This window comes from Kogia breviceps, chromosome 9 (genome assembly GCF_026419965.1).
Source record: "Kogia breviceps isolate mKogBre1 chromosome 9, mKogBre1 haplotype 1, whole genome shotgun sequence".
Classification (NCBI taxonomy): Eukaryota; Metazoa; Chordata; class Mammalia; order Artiodactyla; family Physeteridae; genus Kogia; species Kogia breviceps.
In genome coordinates this window covers 5,647,199-5,667,921 of record NC_081318.1, presented here as the reverse complement: position 1 = coordinate 5,667,921, position 20,723 = coordinate 5,647,199, and the positions used below count along the sequence as shown (strand labels likewise).

Here is a 20,723-nt window from a genome sequence, read left to right as displayed (position 1 = left end):
TGGCAGGCGGACTCTCAACCACTGCGCCACCAGGGAAGGCCCTGTTCCAAATTTTAAAGACATTGACCACATTCTGACATTTGGTTCGCTGTCCTGGGATATCAAGACAGGCTGGTTACTGTCTGGAAAGAACTGGGAGTCATAGGCATTCCCATGTACTCAAACTCACTGTTGTGGGTCAGAGGGGGGTGGGTGGAGGAGAATGGGGGAGACGAGGGCTGGATTGTAACCCAGCTCTTCCAAGGGTCTGTGGCCTGTTTGGTGACCTGAGTAGCCCCATAAAAGTGAAATAGTGCCCAGAAATAGACAGCGCTGGCAGTGAGCTGAATATACCAAGACAGGAAAAGGAGAAGAAAACAGACAAGAAACAGCATCATTTAAGAGCACATTTATTTGTCTGGATGGTTTCAGAGGACACAAACTGATGTAGAAGTTAAGTGAATCAAGTGTGAGCAGGTGAAAAGCCCTTGGCAAGTAAGAAGTGCTTCTAAGTCCTTTCCTGAGTCATACTTTGGTCTAAAGGGAAACCCTTGAGTGCAGATCAGCAATAGAATAGTTTTGCTGGGTTTTATTTCAGAAGGGCAGTTCAAAGAAAACAGGCAGCGAAAGAGATCCGTGAAGCACCGAGAACACGAACGAGTTTCTGATGTGTGGAAAGATATAATAGTGAACACACACCGTATTGGGCTGATGCTTCTGCTTCTGGAACCTCAGTACTAGCGATGTCCTTTTGGTGCAATAATGCTCCCGAATATAAATGGTCGCATTTATCATCAGGCCACTATGCAGTGTTCAGAGCCTGGTTTACACAAGGATCTTGGACCCTCCACAGACAGGTCCTGGGGGAGAGTGGGAACTGGGCAGCAGAGGCTAGACTTGAATGAAGTGTCACCCAACCATGAAACGGGGAACGTACTTGTTCTCAGCTGGGCCATCTGTAAAGTGGGGACAAGAGGATGAGACAGGGAATCCAGCCTGCATGTACGCCCAAAGTCACTGGACGTGATTCTGCAAATCCACGTGTTTTGAATGTGCCCTGCTTAGATCACTACATGAGCTGGTCCACGTTGGTCTGTGCATGGTCTGCAGGTTGGGTCTTCGAGGAAGGGGACCCCTAAATCTGTTTTCTGCCTGCCCACCCCCCCCCAACAGCCCAGCACTGGACTGTGCTTAACTGGAATTCAGCCAATGTGCCACGCCCATGCTGCAGAAAGCCCACGCACTGTCAGCCGTGCTCTGCGAGCTGCAGAGAGGCATCCAGGCCTCATTCATAAATCCCGGGGCCACAGGAGAGTTCCGGGGGCTCCATCACTGAGCACCTTGACTCCTGAAGGTCCCAGTATCATACTCTGGGCCCTTCTGCAAAGTTCTCCTGTAGATATTCAAATGCCACATCAACTTAGACAGCTTTTACTAAGCTATAGGTTCATATTTTAGATTTAACATTTATTGAGGGTTAATATTATTAGAAAGAGCTATAGGAAAAACACTTCTGCACCTTCGTAAAACTCTTGAAGATACATACATATATAAAATCTTTGTTTTTTCGAGGAAGGATTCACACAATCACTTCTTTTAAGAATTCAGCACAAGAGGGCTTCCCTGGTGGCGCAGTGGTTGGGAATCCGCCTGCCAGTGCAGGGGAGGTGGGTTCGAGCCCTGGCCGGGGAAGATCCCACGTGCCGCGGGGCGGCTGAGAACCTGTGCTCAGGGCGCCCGAGGTGCGCCAAACCACTGAAGGGCTAAGTCAAGAAGCACTGCGGGGAGACCTCACAGGCTGGCCCATATTGGGTTACTCAGGCTGGGGGCCTATCTGGACATTCATCTTTATTTGGGAGCCAGAGATATTCTACCTTTGTTTAACAGTCAGCAGCCAAGGATCTCTCTTCTCAAGGACAGCTGAAAAAGTGCAGATGATAGATAGATGGATAGATGGATAGACACACAGATACTTAGATGGGTGGATGGACAGATTGAGAGAATAACTCACGGGTGCAGGAGAACGGATCAGTGTTTCGCTGAGGAAGTTGGAAATCAATTGTTTTTTAAACCCCCGTAGGCATAAGAGTCACCTGGAAAACTTACCAGAAACAAAGAACCACAGGTCCCACTCCCCAGAGACTGATTCAGCAGTTCTGGGCTGAGACCTAGGATTTTACATTTTAAACAAACAGCAGGTGGTTCTGCTTAAGCTGGTCCACAAACTGCAGTTTGAAAAACACTGCCCTAAACCCTAACCCAACAAATCTTGCTCAAGGTGGTACAAACTGACCAAGGTCAAGGCCAAGGTCAAAACTGACACACACACACACACCCCACTGCGCCACCCGGCATCCCCTTTCTCTTCACCGAGGCTTCAGTCCAGGGTGTTTCGATGGTGTATTGGGCAGTGAGCACTGCTGTCACTGGGTCCTCCAGTCCCCAGGGCAGAAAGGCAGCTCCCATCCCCACCCACATCCAGGCGATGCTCGCCCCCCACCCCACCCCGACACACACCATGCACAGCCTTAGCAGAGTAGATCTGATTGGATGGAGGTTACTGGTCACCGGCCCATCGCCAAGGTGAAGGGCGCTGGGCCTGCAGCAGCGTGAGGCCTCCCTCCAGAGACACCACAAGCAAAGGCATCCCTAGTGGCAGGCCCAAGCCAAGCTGTGTCTCCACAACCTTCTGGGACCGGCCAGCTGCCCCTAGCTCTAATTTTAGGTTGTCTCCGGGGACTGTGAAGGATTTCTGGAGCACCTCTCCCAAGAGGCCTGGGCACTTGCACGTTCTGCCAGCAGTAAATATCAGGCCACTACCTCGGATCAAGTCTGACCTCCTGCAGCTGCCTCAGTGTCCCCACGGGCTCCTGTGTGGGTCCTCCTCTCCAAAGCCCTCCCTGCCCCCTTGGGCTCCTGCTCTGTCATTGGCTTGTGAACAGTTCCAGAGACCAACAGGACAGTCAATGACCCAGCCAACGGTCATCAACTAAACTATGTCTAAGATACATACATTTCAGCATTAATAAGGAAAACGATTTTTCTCGGACAAAAAGGAGTAAAGAACATGCTTACTCCCAGCAATGGCTTCTCTGGCAAAGTGCTGGCAGATCGCCACACACAGCTAGACTTCTAATGAGGTACTTTCTAAAAGCATTCCCACCACCTTATTATTCCCACTTTACCTTAAGGAGGAACGCTGAGGGGAGAGAAGCCAGGAGAGGTGCCAACCCACCAGGACTCTGGACACTACGCCCATCTCGCTACTTTTAAAGGCCCAGTGCAACCCCAAAGGAACCTGCACTCAGGCTTTCCTCTCCCTCCCCTCCCCTCCCCTCCCCTCTCCTCTCTCTCCTTCTCTTTCCCCTGACAAAATCCGAGAGGGTTTCCCATAAAGGTGATCCAAACTGAGACTAAAATCAAGCACGGTTACACCCTCCATTAGGCCCAAGGGCCATTCTCCCTATGATAGAATTCAATGAATAAATTACTTTAGTTAGTAACTCTGGGTCTCCACTACCCGTTGTCACCGAAGTCCCTAGTGTATCCCCTAAAATTGATTCCTCTTTTCTGGTGTCTCATGGCACAGCAGGCGCTATTGGTAGGAAGGCAGAGGAAAGATGGTTAAAGATAAGCAGAGCCTAGGATGAAGGTGTGCAATGATTTCCCCCAGCATCCTTGGTCATGGTTCTGTTTATGCACCAGATATGGGGGTGGAGACTGAGTCCAATCGTGTCCAAAAAGGACACAGGCCAATTCAGTAAAAAGACAAGCTGCTTGGACACTGGAGGTCCCAGGAGGCCTCATCACTGTGAGTGTCACTGGACGCCACCAAATGACCCCACCCCCAGGACTGCCAGGTCACAGTGTCTTCCAGGAGTCACTCTTTAGAATGCCGAATGTCCCGGTACACGCTGCCGCCAGGCTAGTTCTCACAAAGCGTTGTTTTATCACCTTTAATTGCTTCTTAGTTTAAATCCACCACCACCACCACACACACCCCCCCGCCCCAAACAGTGAGACAACAACTTAGATTCAGTCATTTATCCCAGGGAGCAGGGCAGGTGAGGCAGGGAAGCCAGAGCAGCCAGAAAGGGTGCATTATTGATGATCGGACCCCCACTGTGGGCAATGGGGGCTGGGCCCTGCTGCCACCCTCTGAGGCATCCTGCAGAACCCACGTCAGAACCATCACCCCCAGGGAGGGACAGGCTGGGGAACAGTCCCCCCTGCATCCCTCCCTGCCCGAGGGGTGCCCCTTGGGGCATAATCCCCAGCCCAGCATTTCCAGCCCAGCCTGTACTCAGGCTGAGCAAACTGCCCCTATTCAGGAGGGTGCCTTCAGGAGCAAGAAAGACACAGTGGGAAGCTGTGGTGTGGAGCGGAGCTGTCCAGCAAGGCTGCAGAGAACGCTGGGTGGGCTCCGGGCACACCGGGCAGCGCACCAACAGCGTCTACTGCGGCTTCTCAGTGGTTTCAGGGGACATCCTCATCCGCGGGCCTACCTTCCAGGGAGGGCTGCCAGAGAAGATACAGGACGCCAGTGAAACTGGGATTTCAGATAACGACTGGTCTTTTTTTAGTATAAGTTTATCCCAAATGGTGCCTGGCACATTCTTATACTAAAAAGTTGTTCATTGTTTAAAACTCTAATTTAACTGGGCATTTAGTATTTTTATTTGCTAAATCATGCAATCCAACCTCAAGGCTCTCCTTGATCTGGCCTTGATGTATTTCTGATGACTCTGATTCTCGAACCCTTTCTTCCATGAAAAGGGGCTCCTCCCTGGAGTTGGAAGCTGTCCTCCAACTCCCCGACTCCATGGGGGTGCTCAAGCTGGTTCCCTGGCAGGGGTAACCCCTGCCATGTCTCTGTCCTGCCTACCACCTCTGGGTCTAATGTCTCTCTGAACATGTCAGTGTACTGCCACCTCTCCCTCCTCTCCCCTCTGAAAGCACGTACTGCCTGCACTGGTCATGTTGTGCCCTTCTTGGGTCATCTGCTAACGTCCGTCTGAATGCTGTATTTTCCCAGCTAGAGTGTAACTCTCACCCAGCCCAGCACAAGGATCAACAGGTAATTACTAGTTGGTTAGTGAGAAGAGCCCCGCCTCGGGTCCCCCCCAGCAAATGCAAGCCCTGTGAGGGTGGAGACAGAGCTCCTCTCGTTCCCGCCTGGATCTCACCATCAGGCAGCACGGCACACGTGTCATGGAATAATTGAGTGAACAGAACTTTCCGTAACAGCTGCATCACGCCAAGAACGTTGTCTAAATCAGCCAAAGTCATCACCAGCAGCAGGAAGGCTGGTCGGAGTATTCCGACTTTATCGTGGCTTTTCCGCTTTCACAGCCTGGCCGCTCAGTCCCGTTCCGGGTTCTGGATTGTGTCCTACACCAACCTCCGGAGCGCACCCCACACGTACTCCTATTTGAGACCGGCCTCACCAAATGTAAATACGATATGGCCTGGGCACCGGACAATGTCACTTTCTTTTCTCTCTCTTTTCAATTAGGTGCTCTGATGTAGATGTAATAGCCATACATTCATATAAAACTTTGTATTAGTAAGAGCTTTCCCATGATTTATTTTATTTCAACATCCCTGAAAGGTAGGCAAAGCAGAAGTATTACCTGTTTGACAAATGGGAGAGGCTGAGTGGTTAAATGGCTCAGCCAAGTGATGACTGCCAAGGGAGGTTAGGAGTACCTGTGTCTAACTTTTTATTTACGCATATGGCTTAAAATGTCTCACATTAGCAATGTAAACAGGAATGTCTCATTTTCATATAGAATGTTTACTCAAAGGAACGCTTATTTCTGCACATTTGGGTCATCACCCTGGTGGTCACACAGCAGGCAGGGGTCCAGTCACCTGCTCCGTGAGCTTTCCCCTGCCAGGGAGGGCTGGCCACCCTTCCCAACTTGGGGCTGCTCCCTGAAGTACCCATCAGATGTCTGGGGCTCCCGGGGCTCCCTACCCTTCCTGGCCAATGTGTGCACACAGGCCTGGGAAGGAGGAGGTTTGCAGCAGAAAGTGCGTGACCAGCTGCCCTCCCCCAGGCCCCATGCTGCTGTCAGGAAGGATTAACTTTAAGGAGGTGCCTTTAACAAGGTGTCATCAGAGACAGCCCTGGAGAGTGGGACTCACCGCGCCCCCCCAACCCGTGCCCAAGACCCTAATCCGTGATCAAAATTGCATTTTCCATGGAGCCCTCGTGTGTGTGTGTGTGTGTGTGTGTGTGTGTGTGTGTGTGAACATTTACTTGGTTGGTGAAGGCTGGAGGGTGTGACCCAGTTGGGGGTTTCCTTCCGGTGCAGGTAAGGGCAGCGCCGCACGTCCCCCCCACGGGGAGGCTAGGGAAGGCTTCGGGGGGCCACCGGCTACCTGGGCAGGCAAAGCGCAGGGTGGGCGCACGACCCCGCCCGCCGCTCCCTCCAGCTGGACAAAGTCAAGCAGCAGACTGATCGATGTCGTCAAAGTCCGGGCCCGGCTGCCGGCGTGGCCAGGGCTGAGGTTCGCGAGGGCCCTGCACGCTTTAGGCAGTCCCGAGCCCCCAAGCGCCTGAAAGGTGCTCCCAGGGTCAGGCAAAGGGGCCGGCTGCAGAGCAGTCCCCAGCCCCCCGGCCCAGAGTCACCCGAGGGAAACTGGGGAGCGGGGGTGTGGGAATCCATTTGAGGGCGCAGCTACACAGCCCCCCTCCCCCGCTGTCCCCACCCACCGCCCCTCCCCTCAGTCTCGGGCAGCGGCGCGCGGCTCCACCTCCCCGGAGCGCAGTCCACACTGTCCTTTTTCAACAAAACAACGCTACGCACCGCCCCTCCGCCCCCGCGCCATCGCCCGCACCCGGCGGGATCCCGTGCTACGCACAGCCCGCCCCGCAGCTCCCATCCCCGCCGCAGACGGTCGCCGAGTCCCGGCCGCACGCGGGTGGGAACAGGGATGGAGCCCGGGCCCAGCGACCCAGCTCGGCCCTGCGCCTCCACCCTTCCCCAAGCCGCCCGAAGTGACAGGAGGGGCACGCACGGCGCGCGCGGGGCGTCCCGCGTTAACCGCTTCCGCGCCGGGTCGGAGCGACATGAGGGCGGGGGGGCCGGGGACGGCGGGGTGGGACTCACCGGAATGTGCACTCGCAGCGAACGCCGCTTCTGGCTGCTGTTCTTCTTGCCGCTGCTCCCGCCGGGGCTGGAAACATCCTTCTTCTTCTTGGTGTCCATGGCCGCGCTTCCCATAACTTTAACCAGAAGTTAATTCCGGGTGACTCGTTCCTGGAATTCGGTCCTCTCCTTCCCAGCCCGGCCCCAGCCGTCGGCCGCGAGCCGCACGCGCTGTTTACTGTCCGTGCACCCTGAAGACACCGCGTGGGGACTTCCACGGGGAGGGAAGGTGGAGCTGGGGTGGCGGTCGGCGGGAGCGACGAGTTCACGTGTCCTCTTCCTCCTACGGGCTCTTAGGATGCGAAATCAAAGCCAAAGACTGTCCTGGTTCTGGTCTCTCGCCGGGCTACGCGTGGCAGAGGTCTCCCGCTGGGTGACAAAGTTTTCTTCCTTTTGCAAAGCGAAGCAACATTTTCCACCCTCTCGGCTCCTCCCACAGATTCCCAGAGGCAGGTGCAATTAAACACGGCAATTTGGGAAGCAGCCCTCCTATGCCTATGCCTAAGTAGAAAATCTGGCGAGAGCCAGGCGGTTTGTATGTTTATATGACCCTCCACCGGAGAATAAACCAGCCCGCAGCCTGGAACTAGGTCCGTCCTCCTTTCTGGGCGAGAGGGAGGGAGGGAGGAGGGGAAGAGGAGGTGCAAGCGCTAACACTCTTCGCAACTGGGCTGAAGCTCGACTGCGAGCACGAGTTCTGGCGGCCGCCCTGCCGGCCGTAGGGCGTGCGGGAGCCCCGCGGGGAGCGGAGGGCAGGCGCCCGGCCCGTTCCGCCGCCTCGCCGGGGCCCCGGGGCCCGAGGGGTCAACGAAGGGCCGGGCTTGGTACCGACGCAGGCTCGCGGGACGGTGGACGGCGGCGTGCCTCGAACAGGAAGTGCGCGGCGTGCGGCGCGCCTTCCCGCTCCGCCCGCCGACCCCCGCCGCCCCCTGCGGCCGCGGCGGCGCGGGGCTCGCTCCGAGATGATTTCTGACTCATGTCGTCCCCCAGTGTCTGTTTATGCCTCACCCCCTGAAACACGCACACGCGCCCTGTGCCCCGCAGACCCGGCCGCGGCGGAAGCGCGGGTTTCGGTGGGATGCGCGCTGACCCGCACGTGCTTCTCGGAAAACCGCGGCCCGGGGCCCTCCCCGCCGGCGTGCGGACCTGAATGCGCACTGAGAGCGGGCGGAGTGCGGGTTTTCACCCCCACCCCGCCGTACCCCACCCCACCCGGCTTTGCCCAGGTTCACCAGGGGATCGGCGGTAAGTGTCGGGCGCGGAGTCAGCAACCCGGCGCCGCCGTGAACGCGGGGCTTCTAAGACTGCGGAAGAAAAGGTGGAGGGGAGGGCGCCAGTCCCCCACGTGCGGCCACGGTCTCAGCCACCGCGTTGCCCGTCTGGCACCGCCCGTAGCCAAGGGCCGGTGGGGCGTTCTCCCGGTTGGCGGTGAGCCCCCCACCCGCCAAGGTGGGCCCCAAGATGCCGCGATCCTCACCCCCCCAGCCCCCTGCCCGCCTGGCTGGGAGTAAGGTGAGTGCTCGGTCGGGAGTCGCCTCCGCTCCTGCTCTAGGTTCTGAGGATAGAGTGGCCCCAAAAGTCACTCGAGCGCCCTGAATACTGACGTCAGCGCTGCTGCTCCCCGTAATCAGTGGGGCGGGGAGGCCACCCGAGAAAGAACGGGACACAGGTCGCTTTGGGAACGCCCTGGGGTCTGTGAGGAGGTGGCCTTCACTCCTGTCCAGGTGCGGAGATTCGCACAGTTCTCTCCTGGGGAGGAGGATGAGCCCGCTTTCAGGGCCGCCCCTTAGGCGGTGCCCCCCCACCCAGCCAGGAGGAACCCTGGTTCAGCCATCTTCCCTGTTTCCCTCTCCCAGCCGAGTTCCGGCGGTCTGGGTGGTGCCGTGGTTTAGAGGGGTGGGTTTCTGGTGGGTTTGTCTTCCTCCTCCTCCCGGCTCTCCAGTCTAGAATGGAGCCAGACTGAAGACCCTCCTGGTCCCGGAGTAGTGCTTTCTGGACAGAAGGTCGCAGTGCTCTGGAGGGGACCGCACCTGCGTTCAAAAACCCAGTGGCCATCCCTGCCCCACAGGTGTGGAATTTCTTGCTTTGACCTTTTTCTGACTGGCAGCCTGCAGGAGGGTTTCGGGAGACTCAGGGAGACTGACTGCATTATTTCACTAAATGCTAGAAACACTGGTTAGAAGTAGAAAAGGGTGGACCTTCAGCCTATGTGATGTGGTATAAAGCCCACCCTTACCCATTCAAAATGACTCCCCACCTGTCATTTAAATTTCATCTCTTCAGTTTAATGTTTTAATCCGTATCACAATGATTAATTGCCAAGGCATCCAAATCACTCCATTCGCTGAGAATGGTTTTGAAAAGGAGAGATGGAGAGCCAGGAGGGGGGAAGTCCAGCAGCCACTGGGAGGCCCCTCCTGGGACGGATTCACAATGAGGAAGCCACTGTTGTTTCTCACACTGAGCGCTTTGCCTGAGGCCTGTCATGGTTGAAGGGGCTTGTCTAAAGATTTTTAGAATACGTACTTTTTGTCAGTTGATTTGAGTAAATATGCCTGATGATTCATTAATAAAATTCATTTGTTTTCTGAGTTGGTTTTGTTGGAGTGCAGACTTTACTGCCTGGGAATCTTAAAACATTTTACCATATTGCCCGCATTTCAAGAGCCCTCTCCTTTTTTTGGGGTTCCACATGTTAATTTTTTTTTTTTGAAATTGAGTGTTTCTTATAGATGGGGTCAGAAGAAGTTTACCAGCCATTTTTTTTCCTTCTGAAAAAATATTAATAAATTGATCATACAGCTTCCAAGCAGTGGAGTCTTAGAATGGAGGGGGCACATTGCGTTGGGATGCCCTCCGAAACCCCTTCTCTCCTTCACCTGGCTGCACAGTTATTATTTTTTTAATATTTATTTATCTATTTATTTGGCTTCACTGGGTCTTAGTTGCAGCACGTGGGATCTTTTAGTTGCACCATGCAAGCTCTTAGTTGCGGCCTGCAGGATCTTGTTCCCTGACCTGGGATCGAACCCGGGCCCCCTGCATTGGAAGCACGGAGTCTTAACCGCTGGACCACCGGGGACGTCCCTGCACAGTTAGCGAGTAGCTAAATGTGGCATGCCCAAGCCACAGCATCTCTATAATGACCTCTGACATCTACTGTTTCTGAATGCCCTGACCTATGACTCCCTTTGCAGAATTAACGCAATCAAATATATGCTGAACAAAATAGAAAAATTTTGAATAAAGACAGCATTACTGAATTTGCCTTTTGCCTCAGGCTCCAGTATTGCTCAGCTTAGCACTGTTACCATTCCCATCTTTATGTAAAATTATGATTTTTTTGGTATAAAATGAAGTTTATAGATATAATTTTTTTCCCCCAAAATCAAGCAGAGGCTCTTAGTGATCACCAAATATCTATATGATTGTTTACATTTTCCAGTGCCCTGGCAGTTAGGATAGGAATATGTAATTAATTCTGGCCAGTGAAATGCGAGTAGAATTAGTAGTAGTATTTCTGGGTCAGGCAGTGAAGAGTTAGTATGTCTGCCCCATTTCCCTTTTCCCCTCCCGCCATGATCTTGGAGGCCACATGATCTTGGAGGCCACATGTTTCAGGTGGCACCCAGTGAGATGGAGGAGGGCAACTCCACTTGAATTGGACTTGATTGAATTGGGTTAAAGCCACTGAGATTTTGATAATTATTTGTTATCACAGCATAGCCTTGCCTATACAAAATATTGCATTGAAATATTATTTATCTTCATGACTGATTTGGGGGCAACTCCTTAACTTTCACACCCAGGGCAAGGGCCTCATTTTGCCTCACCCTGGTGTGGCCCTGTCCTTCTGACTGATGGAAGGATGAGAAGTAGGGTTTAGCCAGGACCGTGGGCTGTCAGGGAACCAGCTTCCATGTCCCGAGAGAATGAGTTCAGTCCACTCCCAGCACTGCTGCTGATCTGCGGAGTGGCTGTGAGCAAGGCACTTCATTTTGCCATCTGTAAGAGGAGTGGGATGGCGTTCAGAAGATTTCTAAGGCCTCCTTAATGGGGACATGTATTTTGTACCTCTTTGTGTAATTTTATTGCTCTAGGAATCCCTTTTTTAATTGAACCTTTCAAATGTATCATTTCGGGATGCATTGAGCATTTGAAACAAACAAGCAAACAAAAGACCCCTGGTCCTTCCCTACAGATGGTTTAAGACAGAGGTTCTCAGGGGAAGGGGGTGTTTTGAAGATGTGTCCATTTGGGGCATCATTTGTCTCGGCTCATCATAGAGTTACCGATATAGGGCCCCTACTAGGTGCCATTGCTGGGGTGTTTCAGTACATCTATGGGAGAGGATGTTATTAACTCTGTTTTATACCACGCATGTGTTGGTGTAATTGCTGTACCACCACTAACACCCCAGACTAACACCCCCTGGACATTTGATGTACCCCCGGGGCTCCAGGTCATCACACTGGCGCGCCGTGATGGTGCCACCTCTTCCCCAGCCAGGGCAGCACTTCATTCAGAGAAGACCATTTAAAATGCTGCACTGAGGACCTACAATCTAGTTGAGAAGTGAAATACGCAGAGTACAACAGTCAACATAAATGAAACCCTGGATTAAGAATTTACAGGATGAATTTCACTTAGCCTAGTTTTCTAGATTAACTGGTCCCTGCCCACCCACCCCCTTTGATTTTCCATTTTGTCTATTAATATCCCATATAAATGAAAATGACTCTGGAAACCATGAGTCATCTTAGTAGAGCATTGACAGCTTAGAAAGTCTTAGAATTTGTGGTGCACTCATAGATTTTAAAGTCTGCCCTGTAAACTTGGAGTTTTACAGTTAGAAGGAATCTTGGTGAACAAGGGTCTGTAGAGAGACATCTGTGTCTGGTGAATTCCTGTATTCAGTGGTGATATGTTCCACTGTCAGGAAGAAGAAAGGAATTAACTTTTTGATTACCTATTACATACCAGATACCATATTAGGCTGTTCATATTAATTATCTTACCTAATTTCTATTAAAATCCCCTAAGAAATCTCTCCTACGCATTTTACAGATGAGGGAAACTGAGACTAGCTGTCAGAGCGCTTTGTAATCCATTTAACTTCTGTCCATTGATCTTAATTTGCTGTGTCCTCTGGAACGACATTTAAAAAATGCGGCCCCTCCTTTTTAAAAGCTTTGCACAAGGCTGACAACATTATTGAGGAACCTCTGTCAGGGTGACCTTGGACAAATGATTGAACATCTTAGCTGCCTTGGTCTCTGTGCCTGTGACATAGAGTTGAGGGGAAAACAGTGGTCTATGTAGTCAAGACACCAGCGACTCAATCCTGTGCAAAAAAGCAACTCTTGGGGAAAGGAAACCGTAAGGCTTGGACTCAGGACTCTGTAAACGCTCTGATAGCTCATGGGCTATCAAGCGAAGAGGGTGTTATCTAATCATGAAAACCAGACTGAGGGTCACATTCCGGTTTTTATCTCCCTTTAAACTTGGCCACTGATTGTGTAAGCTTGTGACAGCTTGTGCTCCCTGGTGCAAGCGGAACCATGAAAACCCATCCATGGGGAGAAGTGGAGGCAGGTGCTCTGGACCAGCACCTCTCCTGACAGCCCTTTCCTAGGTCCCTTTTGATTTTCTGGGGGGAGGACCCATGCAAGCCACTTCTTTATCTCTGTTCCAGATTGCTCTTCACCCACACCACCAGTTGACCGTGAGGCAGTCCCGATCATGGATTCTAAGAAGTACTTTGGATTAAGGTAAAGGTAAACTCTGGGGCAATACTCTCCCAAGGGCAGACTTGTCATTGCCATCTTTTCTCTGGAGGGTAGCCTGCTGTCTTGACCAGCTCTGTGCCTGCACGCACACCCAGCAGTTCTAAAGAATGACAGGTTCTGCAAGCAGGCTACGTGTGGCCACCCAGCACTGGGCAAGGGGAGGGGTCGGTTTGCTAAATGAAAGGATAGGTATAACCCTAGCCATTATGCTCCTTTCCTTGACTGAGGGTAATCAACACATCAACAGCATTCGTTGGGAATGAAGTCCTTGGTTGCACCAATGGCTGCTATACGGAGTTTCCCGTGTGACTTTTGTCCCGGTGATCTGGCGTAACCTCCCATCCGGGCAATGGGTTTGGGCCCCCTGGGCTGCAGGATTTGACTAGAGGTCTGTGTCTGTTGGTTCTCAACTTAGTTCTGAGCTTTGAACACTCCAGAAGCATACAGATGAACTCTGGGAAATCTGGAATACCGCTGTTATCTGACTATGGCTCATGACTGACTTTCTGACCTCTCACTTACCCATCTGTTTCAGACGTGATTAAATATTGCACATTAATTGTAGTAATTTCCCAACAAATAAAATTACTTTGGTTATTAGACTGGACCCAAAGTTCATATACTGCTGTTCAGATTGAACGTGAACTTGTATGGGAGGGCGCTTACCAGCACCGTCGTTAACCATCCCTTTGTGTGACTTGCAGCTGATGTCCAGACCTGGCCTTGAGAATGCCAGTTACAGAGACTTCCCTGGTGGTCCGGTGGTTAAGACTCCACGCTTCCACTGCAGGGGGCATGGGTTCGATCCCTGTTCGGGGAACTAAGATCCTGCATGCTGTGTGGTGTGGCCAAAGGGGGAAAAAAAAGTGCCGAAAGGTATACGTAAAAATAAAGAATGCCAGTTACAGCTTTTCAACAAGATTCCAGAAAAAATATCTCTACAATTCCTAGGGATTGGCCATGTTTGTGGAGCAGGGCGCCAGGTCATGTCCTGGATCAGTAGGTGGGTACAGACTTGGACCTGCTGACGTCTGAGCCCCATTGAAGATGCACAGTTGCCATCCGGGCTCTCAGTGTCCCTCCCACGAGGGCCCAGCCACACCCAGAGTTAAACGCTTGCTCCACCTTGCTAACCTCTATGCCCGTCCTTGTACCTTAGCACTTTATACCGTAATCAGTACGTGCCCATTTGGTGCACAGACAGAGCCCACAAGAGGCTCCGTTCAAGGGCTCTGGGCGGACAGGCAGTAAGGCTCTCAAGGACATAGTGGTTTTTGACAACCCTCCTTATGCCATGTGGGTCAGAACAGCGCTTTGTAAAATGTTCCTAAATATAACTCCTAAGAATTGCATGAGCTCTTGGGAGAGGATGGGGAGAGAGAGAGATTTTCTGACTAAAATGCTGTGCGTCAGCTCATTTTAAGTCCATTGCAACACACACTCCCAAGAGCATCACAGTGCCAGAGGCCTGGCTTGTTTTTCCTCTCGCCGCTCATTGTGGCTCTTTACCCTCTAGGTCAAAACTAAAGTGTAATCACAGTGTCCATTGTTCTTTGAGCAGAGCCGGAGGGAACATTTTCCTGCCATTGCAGAGTGTTCCCCCATGGCCCGGGACTTGCCAGCATCTGGTGGAGGTGGGCGCACCAGCTTCTCCCAAAGCCCTGGTATGCAGGGCAGGGTTGGGGCAGTGCGGGCTCACAGCCAAGACTCCAGGGCACACACGCTGAGGCCGACACATTGTCCGTGACTCCCGCAGTTAGGAGGCCGGGAGAGCAGCTCTTCGTAGCCGAGCTTCAGGAAGACCCTACATCTCCATAGGACAGGATCGCGGGTTCCAAATCTTCTGTTTATCTTTGCAAGTCTAAGAATGGATACATCTAGAGCATTGTGTCCTTTAATGACTCCTTCACCAGGGACTGATTTTTCAGCCTGTCTGGAGACTTGCTCTTTCTAGTGGGGGTGTTGTTTGGGGGGTCATTGCCTCTGCTCTTAGATGTCCACTGTCCTGCCTGCTCTGTGTTGCCAGGAACTGCACTCCCCAGGATCTTTGGCCAACTGGTGTCTGGCCGGGTTTGGCCACTGGGAGACAGTCACGGAGACTGGGGTCTGGAGGGGAAGAGGAAGGACCCCAGGGATTCCGTCTTCCCTTGTTTTTCCTGGGGCAGCATCTTGCACAGTGTTTCTTTCCCCTGTGGCTCCCACTCCACCAGGCAGACCCTCCCCCCGCGGGCCCAGCTTCTGCCAGGCAGCCCCGACTATGGCTCTGACCCTGAACATTTGAGAAGAAATCCGGCGGCTCTGAGGGGCTGAACGAAGTGCAGAGCTGGGGAGGAGGCTGCTAAGAGGGGTCCGGAGGGCAGTGTGGCGAGAGGCGGCAAAAGGACAGGTGGACTAGTGTTTGGCGACTTTTATCTGAGTGAGATGGGATAATGTCAACTGGAAGAAGGACAAGATTGAGTTTGAGGGTTTTTTTTTTTTTTTTCCGGTACGCGGGCCTCTCACTGTCGTGGCCTCGCCCGTTGCGGAGCACAGGCTCCGGACGCGCAGGCCTAGCGGCCATGGCTCACGGGCTTAGTTGCTCCGCGGCATGTGGGATCTTCCCGGACCAGGGCACGAACCCGTGTCCCCTGCATCGGCAGGCGGGTTCTCAACCACTGCGCCACCAGGGAAGCCCTTGAGTTTGAGTTTTTAAGGACCAGCCTGGCCGTCACATGTACAGGTTGTCAAGGGTGAAAGGAGGGACCCGGGCGGCATGCACAGTGAGGAGCTGTATCACTGACATTCAAGCCAGAGACGACCGTGGCTCCGACCACGGGGGCAGCGGCAGGGTGGTGAGCACTTGCTTCCAAATACATTTATATATAAGTATTTTAAAGCATTCTTTTAAAAAATATATTTATTTATTTGGCTGTGTTGGGTCTTCGTTTCTGTGCGGAGGGCTTTCTCTAGTAGCGGGGGCCACTCTTCATTGCGGAGCGCGGGCCTCTCACCGTCGTGGCCTCTCCCGTCGCGGAGCACAGGCTCCGGACGCACAGGCTCAGCGGCCACGGCTCACGGGCCCAGCCGCTCCGCGGCACGTGGGATCCTCCCGGACCGGGGCACAAACCCGCGTTCCCCACATCGGCAGGCGGACTCTCAGCCACTGCGCCACCAGGGAAGCCGCCAAACATATTTTGAAGACAGAACCCCCAGAATTTGCGGATAGATTGGATGTGGGGTGTGAGAGAAAAGAGTGCCCTGTGGCTCTGAAGTTCTGGCCCTGAGCGAGTGGGACGATCCCGTTTCCCGGGAGGGGCTGGGCAGTGGAGGGTCTGCCTTTGGCTGTAGTGAGTCTGGGTTGCCTGTAGGACACCCAGACACCTGAGGGAAGATCCCAGAGTGACAGGGGAGACATCTGGCTGGAGATACGCGTGTGGAAGTCATCGACCAAAGGCTGGCATTTCAAGCCACGAAACGGGAAGAGATTCAGGTGCGAGTGTAGACGGCAAAGGGGAGGTGTCGGGACTGCACCAGTGGCCCCCACCCCGGGTAGAGGTTGGGGAGATAAGGAGGGGAAGCGGAGGGTCCACGAAGGAGCAGCCGTGAACTAGGAAGGCATCCGGGAGAGGTGGATCCAGAGGCCGCCGGGCCAGACGGAGCGTCCGGGGAGGGAAGGAGCAGAGGTGCTCTGTGCGCGACAAGAGGGTTCAAGGTGACCACGGGTGCACACGGCTGTATTTAAAATGGACCAAAGGGACCTGCTGTCCAGCACCGGGGACTCTGCCCACTACTCTGTAATAACCTCAATGGGAGAAGAATTTGAAAAAGAATAGATAGCTGTATGTGTACAGCTGAATCACTCTGCGGGACACCTGAAACTAACACGACATTGTACATCAACTACGCTTACTTTTTTTTTAAGTTAAAAAAAGATGACCGTGAGGTTTGGGGACGCGGAGCCCCCTGGCAGCTGTGACGTGGGCGAGGAGTGGCCGGGGCAGCAGCCCCGTGGAGCGGGTTCACACGGGATCGGGCAGCGGATGTGGCGCAAAGCGGACGGCCGTTCCCGGGAGCCTCGCTTACGCGGGGGGGGGGGGGCGGAGAAACGGGGCAGCGCGGGAGAGGGACGTGGGTCAGGAGAGGGCCGTCTCACCTTTAAGGAGGAGGGTGTCACAGCGCGCTCACCTGCCGGCGTCATGACGCTGTCACGGCCGGGGGAAGGAGCCGAGGGTGCAGGAAAGAGAAGGAGAAACCTCGGGCGTGAAGTCCTGCGCCAGGCGGGAGGCGCGAGGCGTGCGGTAGAGGACAGCGCGTCGTGGGACGGGGCAGACGGCGGCCGCGGGCCTGCGGGCGGGGGCGGGGCCTTCCTGAGCCCTTCCGGTGCGCTCGGGAACGGGGAACGACGCCACCGGCGGATGCAGGGAGAGGCGTGGGAGGCCTGAGGAGAGAGGAAGGGTGTGCAGCCGCCCGCGGGAGAGTGGGAGGGTGGCTCGTGCAGACGTTGCCCCCCCCAGGTGGGAGAGCACGGTGTTTTGCTTCCAATTCGGGGGCGCGCCCGGGGGATTGTGCGTGTGTGCTGACAGGGGGCCCGTCGTCCCTGGGAACGGCCGCGCACTATCCCGTTGTATAAACGTTACAGGTTTGTCGGGATTCTGATTTATTATGGACTGCGTTAGGTGTATTTGAGCTGTCCCCTCCTGATGAAAATGTAGGCTGCTTCCAGGGCCGGAATGCTCGCACGTACGTCATTTCACACGTTTGGCAGGGGTCTGAGGGCACGTGCTCAGATGGAAGCTGCTGGGGCAGAGTGTGTGTACCTGGTTCATTTCCATGGGCAGGAAATGGGTCCTTCTCGGAGGTTGATCGGTCTCCGCTCCCACCACTGGTATATGCCCACGCCTGTCTGCCCAGGCTCTCTCCAATACACTACAGTTTCTAACTCTGTGATACTTTCCCATCTGTTAGGTGAAAATAGTGTCTCGTTGGAGTTTTACTGTGCCTTTTTCGTGTTATGAATGAGGACGAGCACGTCTTTGTGCATTTGTATTTCCTTCGCAGTTCCCGTTCTGTGATTATCTGTCTGCGCTCTTTGCCCATTCTCCTGCCTTGTCTGTTTGTAGGAGCCCTTCATATATATTGAAAAAATTTGCCCCTTGTCAGTACTGTGGGTTGTGAACATTTCTTCCCAGTCTCTTTATTGATCTTTTGGCTTCGTTTATCTTGCCCTTTTTTCATGCAAGATTGTCTCCTTTTTGTATAGTTTGTTCTATTGATTTGTTTTTTTATGGCTACTAAGGTTTTCGGTCATATTTAGGGAAGGGAGGTGGGAGGAGCACGGCCTCTGGAGTCAGACCTGCCTCGGCCACTCCCTGGTGGAGTATCTGCAGGCAACTTTGTAACCCCCTCGAAATGCAGGCATTCGAATGCCTGGGAGAGAGGAAGCACCCATGCCTGGGAGATGCAAGAGGGGAAGGGAGAGAGCACCCTTTTTTTTTTTTTTTTTGCAGTACGCGGGCCTTTCACTGTTGTGGCCTCTCCTGTTGCGGAGCACAGGCTCCGGACGCGCAGGCCCAGCGGCCATGGCTCACGGGCCCGGCCGCTCTGCAGCATGTGGGATCCTCCCGGACCGGGGCACGAACCCACATCCCCTGCATCGGCAGGCGGACTCTCAACCGCTGCGCCACCAGGGAAGCCCCATCCTATTTCTTTTATGATAGAGCAAACTGGATAGTTTAAAGTACGTGTCTGTATTTCCTTATAATCAAAATACTGTTTTTTATAGATAAGAAAAAATATTTTACATAAATTGACTCCACTATTGAAAAAGGGATGCTTTAGATTGAACCATTATAGCTTCAGACTCAGTCTTTTCCTAAATAAAAACGTTAAAGCCTCAAAAAACGTAAAAGCCTCAAAAAAAAAAAAAAAAAAAAGAAATGTTAGTTCCATTCTTTTTCCATGTCAGTCCCCAAAGCAGGCACATGGCAGTGGCATGGTCAGTGCTGTTTGCTTTCCTGAATTCCTCTGGAAAATTGCAAAAAGTCCATAATTTCCTGGGGATATGCCCTGTAACCCTCTCAAGTCCGTCTGGCCTGCCCTCAGAGGTGACGTCCACCACAGAGGAGAGCTCATTTCCCAGAAGCACTGTTCCGGAGTTGTCATAGGTCCAGGGGCAGCAGAGGGGTTAGAGGCTGCCCCTCTGACTCAGTGTTCTGGTCCCTGCCCACCTGCTCAGCCAATCATAAGCACCCTCTTGGGGGAGTGGTCCTGGGCAGCCAATCAGAGCCCTTCCCTGGGATTCTAACTGGAGCTGATCCCGATCGAAGGACAGTAGCCTGAGAGATTGAACACAGCACTGAGAGAGAAGTATGATGGGGAGACCATGGAAGCCTTGGTCCTCACTGTCCCTAAGACCGGTTCCTCCTCCCTCTCCCTGTGTCTTTTCTTAAGATACAGCTGGATTTCTGTCTCTTGCGAGGCAAGAGTCCTCACTGACAGACTTCTCACTTTTAATTAACTTAATCTTGTTGTATTTTTTTGGTCCTCCTGTCGGTTATTCTTTGTAGAACAAGGTGAGGAGAGGAAAAGAGAGGCAGGAAGGGAGGAGGGGAGCAAAGGAAGGCTGTGTAAGCAGCGTTTGTAACTAATAGCAGTACCTGTTACTTAACTGTCACAGCACAACCTCTCTGCCCCTCGGCCACCCCTGACATGTTCCTCGTTGTGGTCAGGTAGCCCTGGCCCTCATGACCGGGGATCTCTCAGAGGGCCTGCAGCCCCAGGGTATATATCCCCAAGCCCATTCTGAGCATCTGCAGGAAGGCAAGTCTCGGCAGTTGTAACACTCCAAACAGTGCTTGTGGGTTGCCAGGGCCATTTTCAGAGGCTCAGTTCAAGCAGAGGCATTGGGTATTCTTGTTACTGGGGGGGGGGGGGGGGGGGGTTTCAGATGAGGATCTCTGATGGGTGTTTATGGAATTGGAGTGTGTATATCTTCTATAGGAGGAGAAGTTTTCCCTTTGTGATTGGAAAAAGCCTGATTAAAGTATACTGATGACTGGGATTATTGATGTCCCTTAGTAATTTTTCAAGTTACCTGAGCAAGAAAATGGTAGTGATTACAGAAGCTAAGACCCAGCACCATCAAGTGTATGCTGGTCATTTGCTTTGGCACGCATAATTCAATTCTCTTTATTTTTGGTTAAACTTCCGTGGCACTGTAACCAGATACCTGCAGGCTAGGGGATGGACTGAGTAATGAGAAGAAAACAAGGTTGTTGGGCTGAGAGGAATGGTCAGATTGCTAGTTCAGAGAATTTCTAAGATCTCATACAAAAGAACCTACTTTCCTCTGGTTTACTCACATCCTCATTTTTTTAAAAATCCTAATATCTCTTTCTGTTTGTAAATTCAGATTCACAAAATGGCTGGCCCTAGGGCTACATGAGATCACGAAATACCCCGCCTTGTATTCCACCACTATTCCACTCTCCTTGAGAGTGACGTAACAGGCACAAATAATGGTATTATAATAGTCCATTGGGAAGCTCTATATTTAGTCTAATGATTTTCCCATGGCTCAAAATATTTTGGAACTATTTTTAAAATTAATTTAGGGTCAGTTTGTGAGGTGCAAAGAGCAAAAAGTCTCAATGTCAGTAAACATGATGGCATATTTGTGAAAGTACCAAGCGAAATCCTTAGTATATAGAAGAGGCACATAAAGAATCCAGTGGGAATTTCTGCTGCAGGTCAAAGTGAAATTCCTTTATCACAGTCTCTGTCCACATCTCAATAGCCTGTGAATTTTGCTCTCCCTGAC

At 52.7% G+C, this 20,723-nt stretch overlaps 2 protein-coding genes across 14 annotated transcripts in view; one reads left to right on the top strand and one right to left on the bottom strand.

Annotated features, from left to right (window-relative positions):
- PRKAG2 (protein kinase AMP-activated non-catalytic subunit gamma 2) overlaps positions 1 to 7,931 on the bottom strand; it is a 290,170-nt gene extending 282,239 nt beyond the window's left edge. The window contains exon 1 of one of the 3 annotated variants that reach the window (XM_059074109.2): positions 7,098 to 7,931. In XM_059074109.2, coding sequence (XP_058930092.1) covers positions 7,098 to 7,211 — 114 coding nt within the window. In that variant the 5' untranslated portion in view covers positions 7,212 to 7,931. The remainder of the gene's footprint in view (positions 1 to 7,097) is intronic. The other 2 variants (XM_067041793.1, XM_067041807.1) reach the window with 2 other exon arrangements.
- A 98-nt stretch (positions 7,932 to 8,029) lies between these two features.
- The window catches only part of GALNTL5 (polypeptide N-acetylgalactosaminyltransferase like 5), a 141,108-nt gene continuing 128,414 nt past the window's right edge, over positions 8,030 to 20,723 (top strand). For 2 of the 11 annotated variants that reach the window (XM_067041813.1, XM_067041817.1), the window contains exons 1-2: positions 8,030 to 8,381; positions 12,832 to 12,907. Coding sequence is in view for 5 of the 11 variants with exons in the window: in XM_067041816.1 (XP_066897917.1) it covers positions 8,099 to 8,381; positions 12,832 to 12,907 (359 nt within the window). In the remaining 6 variants the exon portion in view is untranslated. Of the gene's footprint in view, positions 8,649 to 12,831; positions 12,908 to 20,723 lie in introns of all 11 variants that reach the window. The other 9 variants (XM_067041816.1, XM_067041824.1, XR_010842034.1 and 6 more) reach the window with 8 other exon arrangements.